The sequence below is a fragment of the Rhinoraja longicauda genome, chromosome 1 (assembly GCF_053455715.1).
Source record: "Rhinoraja longicauda isolate Sanriku21f chromosome 1, sRhiLon1.1, whole genome shotgun sequence".
NCBI lineage: Eukaryota > Metazoa > Chordata > Chondrichthyes > Rajiformes > Arhynchobatidae > Rhinoraja > Rhinoraja longicauda.
Window position 1 is genome coordinate 36,402,161 of NC_135953.1, and position 15,091 is coordinate 36,417,251.

The window sequence follows — 15,091 nt, forward strand, 5'->3', positions numbered from 1 at the left end:
AGTTTGAAGAAGGGTCTCGACCCGAAACGTCACCCATTCCTTCTCTCCAGAGATGGTGCCTGTCCCACTGAGTTACTCCAGCATTTTGTGTCTATCTTCGATTTAAACCAGTATCTGCAGTTCTTTCCTACACACCCTACACACAAGCTCTTAAAGATAGCGGAGTCAAGGGATATGGGGAGAAGGCAGGAACGGGTACTGATTGCGGATGATCAGCCATGATCACAGTGAATGGCGGTGCTGGTGCGAAGGGCCAAATGGCCCACTCCTGCACCTATTGTCTATTGTCCATTGACATGTAATCTACTTCAAGAACATGCCTGGCTCTGAGCACACATCAGCCCTGCATTTCAATGCCCACCATCCTCAGCATTCCCTTATTGTTTACCATTGTACAACCTGACCTGCCGGAGGAAGCTATAGAAGCATGTACAATTGTGATTTTCAATGAAACATTTGGACAGATATATGGATAAGAAGGGATTAGAGGGCCAAATAGACCAGAATGCCAACATGTTTGGCATGGAAAGGTGGGTCAAAAGTCCATTTTCCATGATATAGCTCTATTTCTCTCACTTTTTCTCACTTTATCTCTCCTCGACAACCCTCTCTCCCTGCCTTTCTCCAAGCCTCCCTCACATTCCCTCAATTCCCTCCTAGTTTAAGTCTCCAAAAGTGCTCCAAATCAGATAAGGTTCAACTGTTTGTTCCCCCTCTTCCCAACCCCCACCATCCACAGCTTGGGCACATTAATACTGACCCCGGACAAGGATTAGGATCCAGTACAATACAACACGCCCTGAAGTAACACACAGGGATTGAACTCTGCACTACCTATCAAATAAAGCACCCAAATTCTATCAAAGGCTAATCGCAGGGCTAAACTCCAGTCATCAACAATAGCAGAAACAAAGATCAGCAGATGCTGGTTTATACCAAAGAGCGACACAAAGTGCTGGAGTAACTCAACTGGTCGGGCAACTGAAGTAGGGGATGGGTGCGGGAAGGTGAAGAGCTGGAGCTGACAAAAGAGGCTGGCCCTGTTTGGTCCTGGGCTTTCCTTGCCTCCAGCTCTTCAACCTCCCCGGCAGCCACCCCCTACTTTCAGTCTGAGGAAGAGTCCTGGTCCGAAACGTCACCGATCCTTCATCTAAACGTCATTCTCCTATCATGTAAATGGCTCAATTGTAATCATGTATTTTGACTGAGTAGCATGCAACAAAAGCTTTCCATTGTACCTCTGTACACATGACAATAAACTAAACTGTGACTGAACTGATCTCCGGAGATGGTATCACAAAATGCTGGAGTAACTCAGCAGGTCAGGCAGCATCTAGGAGAGAGGGAAAGGGTGACATTTCGGGTCGAGACCCTTCTTCAGACCTCCAGAGATGCTGCCTAACACGTTGAGTTACTTCAGCACCTTGTGTCTATCAACAATAGCAGCCTGCCATTCAGATGTGCAAGGGAGGTAAAATAGCACAAGGCCTATGATAGCTCCATCTTCAGCTGTTTTCCTATTCTTGCAGTGACCCTTCGCACTTCAGAGGAATCCCAAGGGGTTCTGAGAGCAATATTACCTTAGGTAATGTATTCCTGAAGTTTGCCCTGAATTACCAAGACAGGTCTCGTTCTTTGGCATACAGTTCCAACAGACTATCACCCTTATATTTGACCCAAAATAAGTCATTTTCATGTCCATAATGGGCCAAATCATGCTTACCTGCAGTTGACTATCACCCTCTCAACATATAGCAAGTCTTAGAACATAGAACAAAACAGCACTGCAACAGGTTCTTTGGCCCACAACGTCCATGCCCAACATAATGCCAAGTTAAAATAACCTCCTCTGCCTGAATGTGATCCATATCCCTCCATTCCCAGCATAAGCACATGCCTATCTAAAAGCCTCTTCAATTCCACTATCCAATCTGCCTCCACCACCACCCCGGCAATAAGTTCCAAGCACCCACTACTCTGTGTAAAAAAACTTGCCCCGCACAACTCCTTTACATTTTGCATCTCTCACGTTAAAGTTATGCCCTCTAGTCCTTGACATTTCCACTTCGAGAAAGGTTCTGACTATCTACCCTATCTATGCCTCTGATGCTTATGCACATGTTCATTGTAATGCAGAAATCAAAAACATTCTGATTTTCTGGCACACCTGTAAAGAAAATAAAGTGCTGGAGTAGCTAAATGGAGTGAACAAGGAAATAGGTAACTGACTTTGTCAGCAAATATCAACGATAACCCACTACCATCGGACTGACCAGGGTCTCGACCCAAAACGTCACCCATTCCTTCTCTCCAGAGATGCTGCCTGTCCCACTGAGTTACTCCAGCATTTTGTGTCCACCCTATCTGAATGGTGTCAGATTAGGAAAAGGGGATGTGCAACGAGACCTAGGTGTACTTGTACATCAGTCACTGAAAGTAAGCATGCAGGTACAGCAGGCAGTGAAGAAAGTTAATGGCATGTTGGCCTTCATTGCAAGAGGATTTGAGTTTAGGAGCAAGGAGGTCCTAATGCAGTTGTACAGGGCCCTGGGGAGACCGCAATTGGGGTATTGTGTGCAATAGTTGTACAGCCTCCAGCAGACTGACTTTAGTTTACAGTAAGGGAAAATAACAGACATTGCCGCTGAGTTCCAGTCAGGGAGCGGGACTGGAAGAAACGGCAACATTTGCTGCTCTTTCTCTGGTCTTCTATGTTAAATGAGAGCCAGGTTCATTTGTGCACTGGAAAGGGCAACAAAGAAAATGCATCTGATCCAAGATAGATCATGTACAGGGCCCGGGTGAAACTGCACCTGGAGAATTGTGTGCAGGTTTGGTCTCCTAATTTGAGGAAGGACATTATTGCTATTGAGGGAGTGCAGCGTAGGTTCACCAGGTTAATTCCCGGGATGGCAGGATTGACATGTGATGAAAGAATAGGTTGACTGGGCTTGTATTCACTGGAATTTAGAAGAATGAGAGGGGATCTTATAGAAACATATAAAATTCTTAAAGGTTTGGATAGGCTAGATGCAGGAAATGCAGGGCTTGTATTCACTGGAATTTAGAAGGATGAGCGGGGATCTTATAGAAACATATAAAATTCTTAAAGGTTTGGATAGGCTAGATGCAGGAAAAATGTTCCCAATGTTGGGGTAGTCCAGAACCAGGGGTCACAGTTTAAGAATAAGGGGTAGGCCATTTAGGACTGAGATGAGGAAAAACGTCTTCACCCAGAGAGTTGTGAATCTGTGCCACCGAAGGCAGTGGAGGCCAATTCACTGGATGTTTTCAAGAGAGAGTTAGATTTAGCTCTTAGGGCTAAAGGAATCAAAGGATATGGAGAAAAAGCAGGAACGGGGTAATGATTTTAGATGATCAACCATGATCATGTTGAATGGTGGTGCTGGCTCAAAGGGCCAAATGGCCTACTCCTGCACCTATTTTTCTATGCTTCTATGTTTCTAACCTGAATGTCTTTGGAGTGTGGGAGGAAACCGAAGATCTCGGAGAAAGCCCACACAGTTCACGGGGAGAACATACACACTCCATGCAGACAGGCACCCGTGGTCAGGATCTAACCCAGGTCTCTGGCGCTGTAAGGCAGTAGCTCTGCCGCTACACCTCCGTGCCGCCACGACATTGTGTTTCTGAGCCAACTCCAAGCTTCGATGAGTAATTATAAGTTGAATTGCTTATGCACGACGCAAAAGCTTAACTATAGGCATTCAAATGGTTGTAGCTTGAATCTAAATGGAAAAGTTCATGGTGGTCAATCATTAACTGTAAGTAATAGTAAATAAATGCATAAGGTATTGTGGCTGTGGAGGAGGAAAATATCTTTAAGCAACTTGCATTCTGTATTTTGCTTGGGTTTCAGAAGTAAATATAATCCTATTTTATCTGGTTCTGCAGCTCCATTGCCAATTTTCTTGTGTTATATTTACCATATAAATGTATAGTTGACAGTCAGGTGGTAGACAGGAGTAATTAAACCCCAATTCACCCGGGAAAAAAAACGGAACAAAAATATATGCCGCTTGATTTATTTTTCATTAACTCACCAAGAGGCCTAATTCCTCACTAGTAATCTGGCACTTCAGTCCATTTAGTATGTGTATCGTGTATTTATTACAGTTGATTCAAACTCATATCCAGGGGGGAAAAAAAGGCCCCATCTAATCTAATCTCATTTGCCTGCGTTCGGTCAATATCCCTCTAAACCTTTCTTATCCATGTACCTGTCCAAGTACCTTTTGTTGTGCAGTTGTGTATATCGTTATGTAAAATGGATGTATATCATTTACTTTGCGAGCTTCATGTTAACAAGGAATTTCATTGCACCCTGGTGTATATGACAATAAAATAATCTAATCTCATCTAAAATCATCTCTGATTCTCTTTCCACAACAGAAAATTAGGTTTTTGATCTCTTTCTTGTACTTCATCGCATTGTTGTTGTTGGTTTGGGTGACAACAGTGGTATCTTCGGTGAACTTAAAGATCGAGCTGATGGGTATGCAGGGCGTAGATCGGGAGAATGAGCACACAATCTTGAGAAGTATCAGTGTTGGGTGTCAGAATGGAAGAAACCTTATGACCAATTTTAACCAACTGAGGTCTGCCGGTCAACTTTTCAGGTTGAGTGCAACAAAGCCTCGACCTAAATCATCAACTGTTTGGCTTCCCACAGTTGCTATCTAAATCACTCACCATTTTCTGTTTATGTTTCAGTGTTTACAAGTTCTGCATTTTATAAAATTTTGATTATCAACTAATTACATTTTCCACGTTAGCACTGGGTGGCATGTTGACGCAGCGGTAGAGTAGCTGCCTTACAGCACCCGAGATCCACATTCGATCCTGACTATGGGTGCTGTCTGTACAGAGTTTGTATATTCCCCCTGTGACTTGCATGGGTTTTCTCCGGGTGCTCCAATTTCCTGCCACACTCCAAAGACGTGCAGGTTTGTTGGATAATTGGCTTCCGTAATTTGTGTAGGATGGAGCTAGTGTACGAAGATCACTGTTCGGCACGGACTCGGTGGGCCAAAGGGCCTGTTTCTGCGCTCTTTCTCTAAACTAAACTAAACTAAACTTTGAAAATGCACAGAAGTTTACAAAGATTATTACATTTGTGATGAATCCCCAGATGTTCTGTGCAAAATGTTTTGGGAGTACTTCCTGCTGAAAGTGAAAGAACAGATGAAGGCAGACCACTTATTGAGGAAATATGAGGAACAGCACCTCATATTTCGCCTGGGCAGTTTGCAGCCCAGTGGTATGAACGTCGACTTCTCCAACTTTAGATAGTCCCTCTGTCCCTCCCTTCCCCTCCCCTTCCCAGATCTCCCTCTATATCTTCCTGTCTCCACCTATATCCTTCCTTTGTCCCGCCCCCCTGACATCAGTCTGAAGAAGGGTCTCGACCCGAAACGTCACCCATTCCTTCTCTCCCGAGATGCTGCCTGACCTGCTGAGTTACTCCAGCATTTTGTGAATAAATCCACTTATTGACAACATGATTACTTTGAAGATAAGAGCAAGAGGGGAGGTTTTTTTTTAAAGTCAGCCCAAATAAATGCTCAAAAGCGGACTTGTTCCTTACAGATAATGGTTCATTATATAACTCCACATCAACACGATGAATTGGTTCTCTTGAGTGAAGTATCACCATACTTCGAAAGACTAAACCCAGAAGTTATTCACAGTGACAAAAGATGAATGGTGATTTACAAAGGTGAAGCTGGCACCTGCTGGGAGTGGTGAAATTAATATGTCAGTGTTTTAATAGTTTCAGTGCAAAATTCTGACATGCATTGCTCTGCTTTTATATTTTCTAAATTAGCTTTCCTCCATTGTTAACCCCACACAGAAGCTATAGTCAAGAATCAAGAGAGTTAAGTGTGTTTTATTGTCAAATGTCCCAAACAGAACAATGACATTCTTACTTGCAGCAGCACAACAGAATATGTAAACATAGTTATTAATATTCATTTTGCAGTTAATTATTGGTGAAAATCACAATCTTAGCGCAGGATATTTTTGACCCTCACTATTAATTTTGTATTTGTAGTTTTAAACTAATGTGACCCAGTTAGTCATGAGAAAATATATCACTTTATTTCCATTTGATCATTTTGACGTTAGTTCTCAGTGATGATCAGTCAGAACGTCTGGAGGTGATCACTGTCTGAACTGAAATGAAATTGTTCAGCAGCCAGCAAAAAGAGAACACTGGATGGGGAAATATCAGATTGACAGGAATAAGTTGGCGGCACGGTGGAGCAGCGGTAGAGTTGCAGCCTTACAGCGCCAGAGACCCGGGTTGGATCCTGACTATGGATGGTGTCTGTATGGAGATTATTCGTTCTCCCCGTGATCTGCATGGGTTTTCTCCGTGTACTCCCGGTTCCTCCCACACTGCAAAGGCCTACAAGGTTGTAGGCTAATTGGTTTGGTAAAATTGTAAATTGTCCCTAGTGTGTGTAGGATAATGTTAGTGTGTGGGGATCGCTGGTCAGCATGGACTCGGTGGGCCGAAGGGCCTGTTTCTGTGCTGTATCTCTAAACTAAAAACTAGGTTCACAGAGCTGGTGACAGCTCTAAGCGTATATGTCCACACAGCAAGTTTTAAATATATAAATGACCTCTTACTTTAAGTACAGATGTAGGTATTTAGAAAGTCCCAGAAAGTGTAAAAGTAGTGTCCCAGAAATTCCATCAAATAGTGCAATATCTAGATGCTCTACAAAACTGAATGCAAAGAAAAAGCACTCGCTTGTGAAAATTATGGATTTAGTATAATTTAAGTAAATATTATAATTTTCACTCTGTATCCACTGAACATTTAATATGCCTGGACATATAATTGATGTGCTATGGCACGCATTGCTGTTTTTATAATTTTTATTTCTGTACGCCTGACCTATGGAAATCAGATCAATACAGGCTCAGCAAACCTTCAAACACATGTGAGACTTCTGTCATTAATTAAAGGTGCAAAAGGTGCAAACGTCTGAGGAGCTTGGCACTGGAATCATGTAAGCCCATCTTTAAATAAAAATCCCCTTCCCTTGGGTTATTCCTTCCTCAATTAAACCATCCCCATCGCCTCACCATACCGATTGCAAACCTGATCCTCACTTCCGGCTAGTGATCACAACTTGCCCACATCTTAGGCCACACATATGATGAGCGTTTGACAGCACTGGGCCTCTAGTCGCTGGAGTTTAGAAGGTTGAGGGGAGACCTCAATGAAACTTACAGAATGATGAAAGGCATAGATAGAGCGCATGTGGAAAGGTTGTTTCCACTGGTGGGTGAGTCTAGGACCAGAGGTCATAGCCTCAGAATTAAAGAGCGCTCTTTTAGAAAAGTGGTGAGGAGGAACCTCTTTAGTCAGAGGGTAGTTAACCTGTGGAACATTGCCACAGAGGGCTGTGGAGGCCAAGTCAGTGGATATTTTTAAGGCAAAGATGGACAAATTCTTGATTAGAACGGGTGTCAAGGGTTATGAGGAGAAGGCAGGAAAATGGGATTTGGAGGCAGAGATCGGACAGGATTGAATGGCGGAGTAAAATCGATGGGCCGAATGGCCTAATTCTACTCCTATGACTTGTGAACTTCTGAACATCATTCTGTTCCAATTCAACACTCAAAGTTTCAGTCCCTTCCTTACTGACACCACATCCCTTTTTGACTGACGGCCCATCGCTTCCCACTACCCCTGGACCATCTTCTTACCTGGCTATCTACATTCCATAGTGACAGAGCAAGCAACAAGAAACCCTCTGCTTCTCCACAAAGTTCCCCTTGTGGCTACTGGCATGTCTCAGAGTGAATTTTTGAATCACTGGTTGACCTAGCGAATACCATACATTTGAAGTGCTTTTCAGCTGCTGAAGAATTTCTAGACCACTATTTTGATAATGAAGGATAACAAGTTCTAGACTTGAGCACCTATAATTACTGTTGCAAATTTCAGAAGTATCATGTTTCCGATACTTATTTATTTGATTACAACACAAGGGGAATTAAAAAATGTAAGCAATGAGTGGCACAGCTGGTAGAGCTGCTGCCTCACAATGCTGGAGTCCTGGGTTTGATCCTGACCAAGGGTAGTGGCTGTGGTTTGCACGTTTTCCTGGGTTTCTTCAGGTTTGTAGGTTAACTGGCCTCAGTAAAATTGCCCTTAGTGTGTAGAGAATGGATGTGAAAGTGAGATAACATTGAAAAAAACAGAGTGAACAGATGATTTGATGGTCGCCATGGGCTCAGTGGGCCAAAGGGCCTGTTTCCAAACTGTAACTCTAAAAAACATTTTTAAGTTTTGTTTTTGTTTAAGCCATAAACATAGTTTCAGATTCAATTCTTTAAAACTGGTGTTGCTTGGTTGCAAATAGTTCACTTCCAAAAGCTCCATCTGAAATATCTTTATTAACAATCAGAGCTTGCATTTTATAATAATATGGAGGAGTAATGCCATTGTATGGCCAGCAATAAAATGGTGGTTGTCCTTGCACCATGGAAAGAATGAATGTCACAGGAATATATAAAGGAAGCAATATTTGTCATGAAAATACATTATCACTCCAAATACTCCTCTTAAACACTATTTACTTGAAGGCCATTAAAACACAAAAGGTAAACAAAAATTGAAAACTAAAAAAAGATGGAAGGTTAAAAAAAACACAAGACAACTATTGTGACCATATCAATTAACTATCATTACCAAGGCAGAAATGTAGGAGAATTTAGTGACATCCTGAGGACAATCCGTATTACTGGTGGAGGAGGTGCTGGACGACCTAAGGTGTATGAAGGTAGATGAATCACCTGGTCCTGACCAGATATATCCACAGATACTGTGGAGAAGAAATTGCAAGAACCCAAGCTGAGATATTTAAATCATCATTATACATGGGTGAGGTGCCAAAAGACTGGAGAGTGCCTAATCATATGCCTCTATTTAAGAAGGGCTGGAAGGAAAAGCCTGGGAAATAAAAACTAGTGAGCCTAACATCTGTGGTAGGCAAGTTACTGGAGAGGATTCTGAAGGATAAGATTTATTTGTCTAAAAGCAGAGGTTTCTACATGGGAGATCGTATCTTACGACTCTGAATTTTGAAAAAGTAACCAAAAAGATTGATGTGGGCAAAGCCATAGCTGTTGTCTATATGGACCAATAAAGCATTTGATAATGTTCTGCATGGTTGGGTGCTCTGGAAAATAATGGAAGATCATAGGCAAGATGGAAGAAGGCTTTTGATACATTCATTTTCATCATTCAAAGTATTGAATATAGAAGTTGGGATGTTATGTTACAATTGTCCAAGCCATTCATGAGGTTGCATTTGGACTGGTATGTACATTTTGTCGCCCTGTTTTTGGAAGGATTGTTCAACTGGAAAGAATGCAGAGAAGATTTATGAGGATGGTACCAGGACTTGAGACCCTGAGCTACAGGGTGAGGTTGGGCAGGCTGGTACTTTATTCCTTGGAGCACAGGAGGCTGAGAGGTGATTTTATAAAAGCATATACAATCATGAGGGAAATAGACAAGGTGCATGCACAATCTTTTATCCAGAATAGGGGAATCAAGAACCAGAGGACATATGTTTAAGGTAAGAGGAGAAAAGTTTCAAAGGAACCTGAGGAGCAACTTTTTCATGCGCAGAGGGTGGTGGGTATGTGGAATGAGCTGCCAGAGGACATAGTTAAGGCAGGCAATATAACAACATTTAAAAGAGATTTGGACATGGTAGACACAAAATGCTGGAGTAACTCAGTGGGTCAGGCAGCATCTCAGGAGCGGAGGAATGGGTAACGTTTCGGGTCGAACTACATGGATAGGAAAGGTTTGGAGTGATATGGGTCAAATTCGGACAAATAGGACTAGTGTAGATGGGGCATTATGTTCGGCATGGGCAAGTTGAGCCGAAGGCCCTGTTTCCGTGTTGTATAACTCTATGACTTTACATAAAACACACACTCGTAGTCTTAGTGCATCTTCTGACCATTCATCACCATGGAAAAATATACATAAAATCAATAAAAGTTAATTTCTCTTTACATTTGCGTTTTAAACCTAGAAATTGATTAACAATTAACACTGAACTTTGCTCAACCTCAGAGATGTGACCAGACTCAACAGTGAAGATGCAGTAGCCACCACTAATTTGCTGCCATAAAATTGTCGCAGTGTTGTTTTATTATTTTATTCAATTGCATCTGTTTCATGTACACTTCATTATCATTAATGCAAATTTTGTTGATTGCATGTGGCTTCTTACTTCTGTAATTTAACTGAAATAGGCTGCAGGGCATGCATGTATTAAAATAACTTCAGCTATAGTGTGGGATATTTTAAGTGTTTCTTCAAATTCAAATTTCCCCACAGTAAGCAAGTTTGTATTGTTGAATTGAGACAAAGGCAGCTGCATTTGAAAAACCGACAATGGGTTAACTTGTGAATCCAAGTGAACAGATTTGGCATCTTTTTTAAATTGGTGGGCGATATAAATGGTTCAGGGACAGCGGGCAATAAGTTTCAACAGCGGGATAGGAACTTTATATGCCACCGATGTTTGTGCAGATTATTAATGAGGAAAAGCTTTTCATCTAGGCAAAATGAGTCAAGCTTACACGGCAGGTAATTTTTTCAATGAAGCCCATTCCACAGATGTTGGAGATTGAGAGGCAGAGGTCTCACATATTTTCCTGTGTATCGTTGCCCATGTCTGACTTGGTGACAACTGTCTCATCTGTCAATATTTGACATGAAGTTCATATATATCATTGTGTCTTTGTGTATATGCATTTAAATGTGTTGAGTATAAAAGACAAAGAATGTAAATATATCTGCACGTTTTGCTTTGAACATCATTTAATGCATGCCAAAATGTAACAGAAGTTCTAAACTCTCAGAGTTTCCAATTACAACATAAATCAATGTGTTATAAACTCCTTTAAAGAATGAATCTGAAAATATTTCCAAATTGTGTTATCCATTGTCCAATAGCCGAGTAACACTGCCCAGAATACTCAAGTTTGCTCCTTGAGTTACGCCATTTATTTGACTTTGGACAGAACAGAATTACATGTTCCATAAATATGCCTCAGGAACTATTTGCTAAAGTGATGAAGAATCAGTAATAATCACCCGTTTAAAAGCACTTGTGTACAAACCTTACACTGGCATGTTTGGCTGGAATTCCCCCACAGTCATAGAGCTTATTCATCGCCATATTGTAAAGTAAAAGGTCTTGAATTTGTATAGCTCTTGCACACCCAAAGAATTTCCCATTAATACATGTATATTTAAAATGTTTTAATATAGTTTTGCAGTGAACAATGCCAATTTTGAAAGGCATCTGGGATCTATCGAACAGTGCAGGAATTAAAAAATGACTTCAAAAAGGCTGTTAAGAGATGGAAAGTAGAAGAAATAGTTTTCTGAAAGAAAACGGAACAATTAGATTGTTTAAAAGAAAAGAAAATGCAAACCTGCTATATGATAAGAGATATATGATAAGAGATCGATAATAGATCCTTTATTACCTTTACTTGTTTGTCTGTTCATATGGACACTGCTGCCATCTTAAGACAAAATGGAAAAGTGAAGATAAGAAATAAATGAATCAACAGAAGCTTAGTATGTAAAATGGACTTTCCATTGCAAATTTAAGGTCCACAAATGAAGGCATTTAATTTCAATCATGAATTTCCTCAATTCCAAGAATCAGCATCAATTCAATATCTAGTTGTTTTATATTTTAAATGTTTCTAAATAAACTAACAAATATAGAAACAAAATCATTGCTGTGTTCTCAAACATGCAGTATAAAGCCCACTGTAAATTAAATATAGCTGTTATGTGAAACAGATGTACTATTAAGGAATAATTGTAAATGTATAATGAGTGATATTACATAAAACCATCACAGTCTATATTTTGAAGAGAATAATTTCTTATACAAACTGAGAAACTGCAGGAGTATAATATAGACAATGGAGGTGCAAGTATATATTATATTAATTAATGTAAAAAAGTATAAAACTAGCAAGGATTTGGTAAGCACCTTTAACTTTTGTTCCAGAAGACAGAAAATTATTTGTGGGCATGCTGAACAAACAACAGTCAGAGGAGGACGTACGCAGACTATTTGAAGCTTTCGGTAACATTGAAGAATGCACAATCCTTCGAGGGCCTGATGGAAATAGCAAAGGTAAGACGGTAATTCTTCAGTGTAAGAACAACGCCTTCTAGCTATTTAATAGCATCCTCATAACCTACGGCTGCAGGTTGTAATTTAATTAGGATCAGCATTATGACGGGTTACCTGATCACACAATATCTTAACAATTTAGTACTTTTCTTGTTTCACAATATATTTACCTGTGATAGGATTTTTTTTTTGCTTTTGTTTCATACTGTCATTTGGAAAGAATAGAATCTTTCGTATTGAAATTAATTCATGAAAGGATTAATAATCAGCTCTTTGATGTTGGGAAGGGGCAAGCGTATTGCTTGGTAATTATTCCAACTGCTTCAGCGTGCTATTTCCAAACAACCCTTGCTACTTGCTTATTCTTTTCCTCACTCCAATCAATTTTCTCTCCCACTATCCTGAAGTGGGACATGACTCCACAAATACCTCACACCCAAGTGGTTATTTTCAATGTTAAGCCATATCAGGGAATATCTACCTGTTACTCATTAACACATGGTGTCATAAGATAATCTGTCCCATATCATGCAGTGTCATTTCTGCACTTCCAAGCTGCAAACAAGATCAAGGACTTTCCTAAACCTTTGTACAGTATTTTGCTGTTAGCTAAACATGGGCATTACATTTGGCTCTGCAGCATACCAGTGATGCAGAACACAACAATATCAGTTGTATCCTCAGTCCCTCAAGATGCACCCATTATTCCTGCCTGATCTATACAGCCTCATTTGCCTGCCTCTACGAAGAATATTATTTCCCTGACAATTTTAGCAGTAACTCTGATGCACATTAACTTAATTCCTAGTGCTGTCTATATTGAATAGAGAGCTCCTAATTGTAGACATATAATACACTGTGCCAAACAAAGCCATCTTATTCTAAATCTTCCTTTACATTATGCATTTTTGGGGAGGCAACCTTGAGGCAAAGATTTGTACGATCACGCGATGTCAGTTAATTCCATAATGTTTATTGTAGGGGTGGTATTTTTTTTTTTAATGCTGTAGCCTGCATCACAGCAAGTGCAAATAATTATGTTAATAGCATGTTTTAGGAAGTACATTAACAGGTAACCAAAATAGACAACAGTGTGCAATAAAAAGGAATGAAAGCAGCAGAATCTTTAATATTCTGTTTAGAGGGTCTCGATTCCTCACGTCCCATTGGGATATCATAGTGTTCAGCAACAGCCTTGAAACTCCATCCGATCCAATCTATTTACTTACTTATAAATTCAGTGCAAGAATTCACTTGAAATAAAGAAAGGAACATTGCTTTTTATTGTCTATCTTGCTTTCTTCTAAACTAGCTAAGACAAAGTGTGATTGTCCCATTAAATGTGTATCTGTTCTTCTGGATATTTCATTGGTCATTCATTCACTCCACCACATGCATGCTGGTCAGTTAGTTATTTTAAAACATCAGTAAAGTAACAAGAAAGTGACCTGCGATTGATGCACAGATTTTTGGAAAGAGAGTAAAGTGGGAGGTAAAGGGAGATATGGGGAGAAAGGAGGATGATAAGGAAGAGGGGGAAAATAAAGTAGAATTAAGGGATGAAACCAGATTATGCCATATGAACTGCGTGACCTGCGAGGGTTTTCTCCGGGTGCTGCGGTTTCTTCCCACTTTCCAAATATGTACAGGTTTGTAGGTTAATTGGCTTTTGTAAAATTGTAAATAACCCCTCGTGTGTGTAGGATAGTGTTAGTGTGCGGGGATTGCTGGACAGCGCGGACTCACTGGTGTGGGCCGAAGGGCCTGTTTCCGTGCTGTATCTCTAAACTAACCTAAACTGTGAAGGGTAAAGTGAATGGAATGATGAACTGAGTCACAAATTGTTTATTTCAAGATGATTTGGCTACTGGACCAGTTGAATCAAACTTCCCCATTGTTATTTATTGAATTGCCTCACTGCAGTAAGATGAACTGAATACAATGAATCAGCATAGGGAAATAGAGCCAAGGCAAAATAAAGCACAATAACATTTCATGGCAGAATGTGTTTTCATTTGTGTAACTCTGCTGCAGACAATATGAATTAGGCATATCGTGTGAGGAGTTACAATCTGATTACTTAAGAGGTTTTCCATTTCTCCACCAGCAAACAAAACACTTTTGTGTAATTCACAGTTTTTAATTTAGTCTGAGAACATTTTCAAAGTAGTGCACTTTTAGCACAGGAGAGATGTACGTTTGATTACAGAAAAGTTGAAGATATGAATTGTTAAGTGGCATCAATTGATTTGGATTTTGATCTTTTCAGGTCCCTCGATAGTGGACGAACTGAGTGCAGAAAAATAGGGCTATTTAGTGCCATGTTATTGTGCACCACGCAAACTAATTTCCATGATAAACAAAACATAATGAAAACTGAGGTGACTCACAAATTTTGTTCTGAGTTCACTGTGCAGAATAAAGCAGGGAGAATCCTGACTAGGGAGAGAGAGGCATCCATTTCAGTCACACTTCTTTTCTTGGATAGAGTGGATGTGGAGAGGATGTTTCCACTGGTGGGAGAGTCAAGGACTAGATGTCATAGCCTCAGAATTAAAGGACGTTCCTTTAGGAAGGAGATAAGGAGGAATTTCTTTAGTCAGAGGCTGATGAATCTGTGAAATCTTTACCGCAGAAGGCTGTGGAGGCCAAGTCAATGGATATATTTAAGGCAGAGATAGATAGATTCTTAATTAGTACAGATACCAGGGGTTAAGGGGAGAAGGCAGAAGAATGGGGTTAGGAGGGAGATAGATCAGCCAGGATTGAATGGCGGAGTAGACTCGATGGGCTGAAGGGCCAAATTCTGCTCCTGTCACCCACGACCTTATGAAATGCATGGCATCAACAGAGCCTGTGAA

General features: G+C 40.5%; 1 protein-coding gene across 7 annotated transcripts in view; it reads left to right on the forward strand.

Annotated features, from left to right (window-relative positions):
• The window catches only part of celf4 (CUGBP, Elav-like family member 4), a 1,071,661-nt gene that overhangs the window by 744,518 nt on the left and 312,052 nt on the right, over positions 1 to 15,091 (forward strand). For 4 of the 7 annotated variants that reach the window (XM_078429907.1, XM_078429991.1, XM_078430145.1 and 1 more), the window contains exon 4: positions 12,102 to 12,230. In XM_078429907.1, coding sequence (XP_078286033.1) covers positions 12,102 to 12,230 — 129 coding nt within the window. The remainder of the gene's footprint in view (positions 1 to 12,101; positions 12,231 to 15,091) is intronic. The other 3 variants (XM_078430080.1, XM_078430249.1, XM_078430306.1) reach the window with 1 other exon arrangement.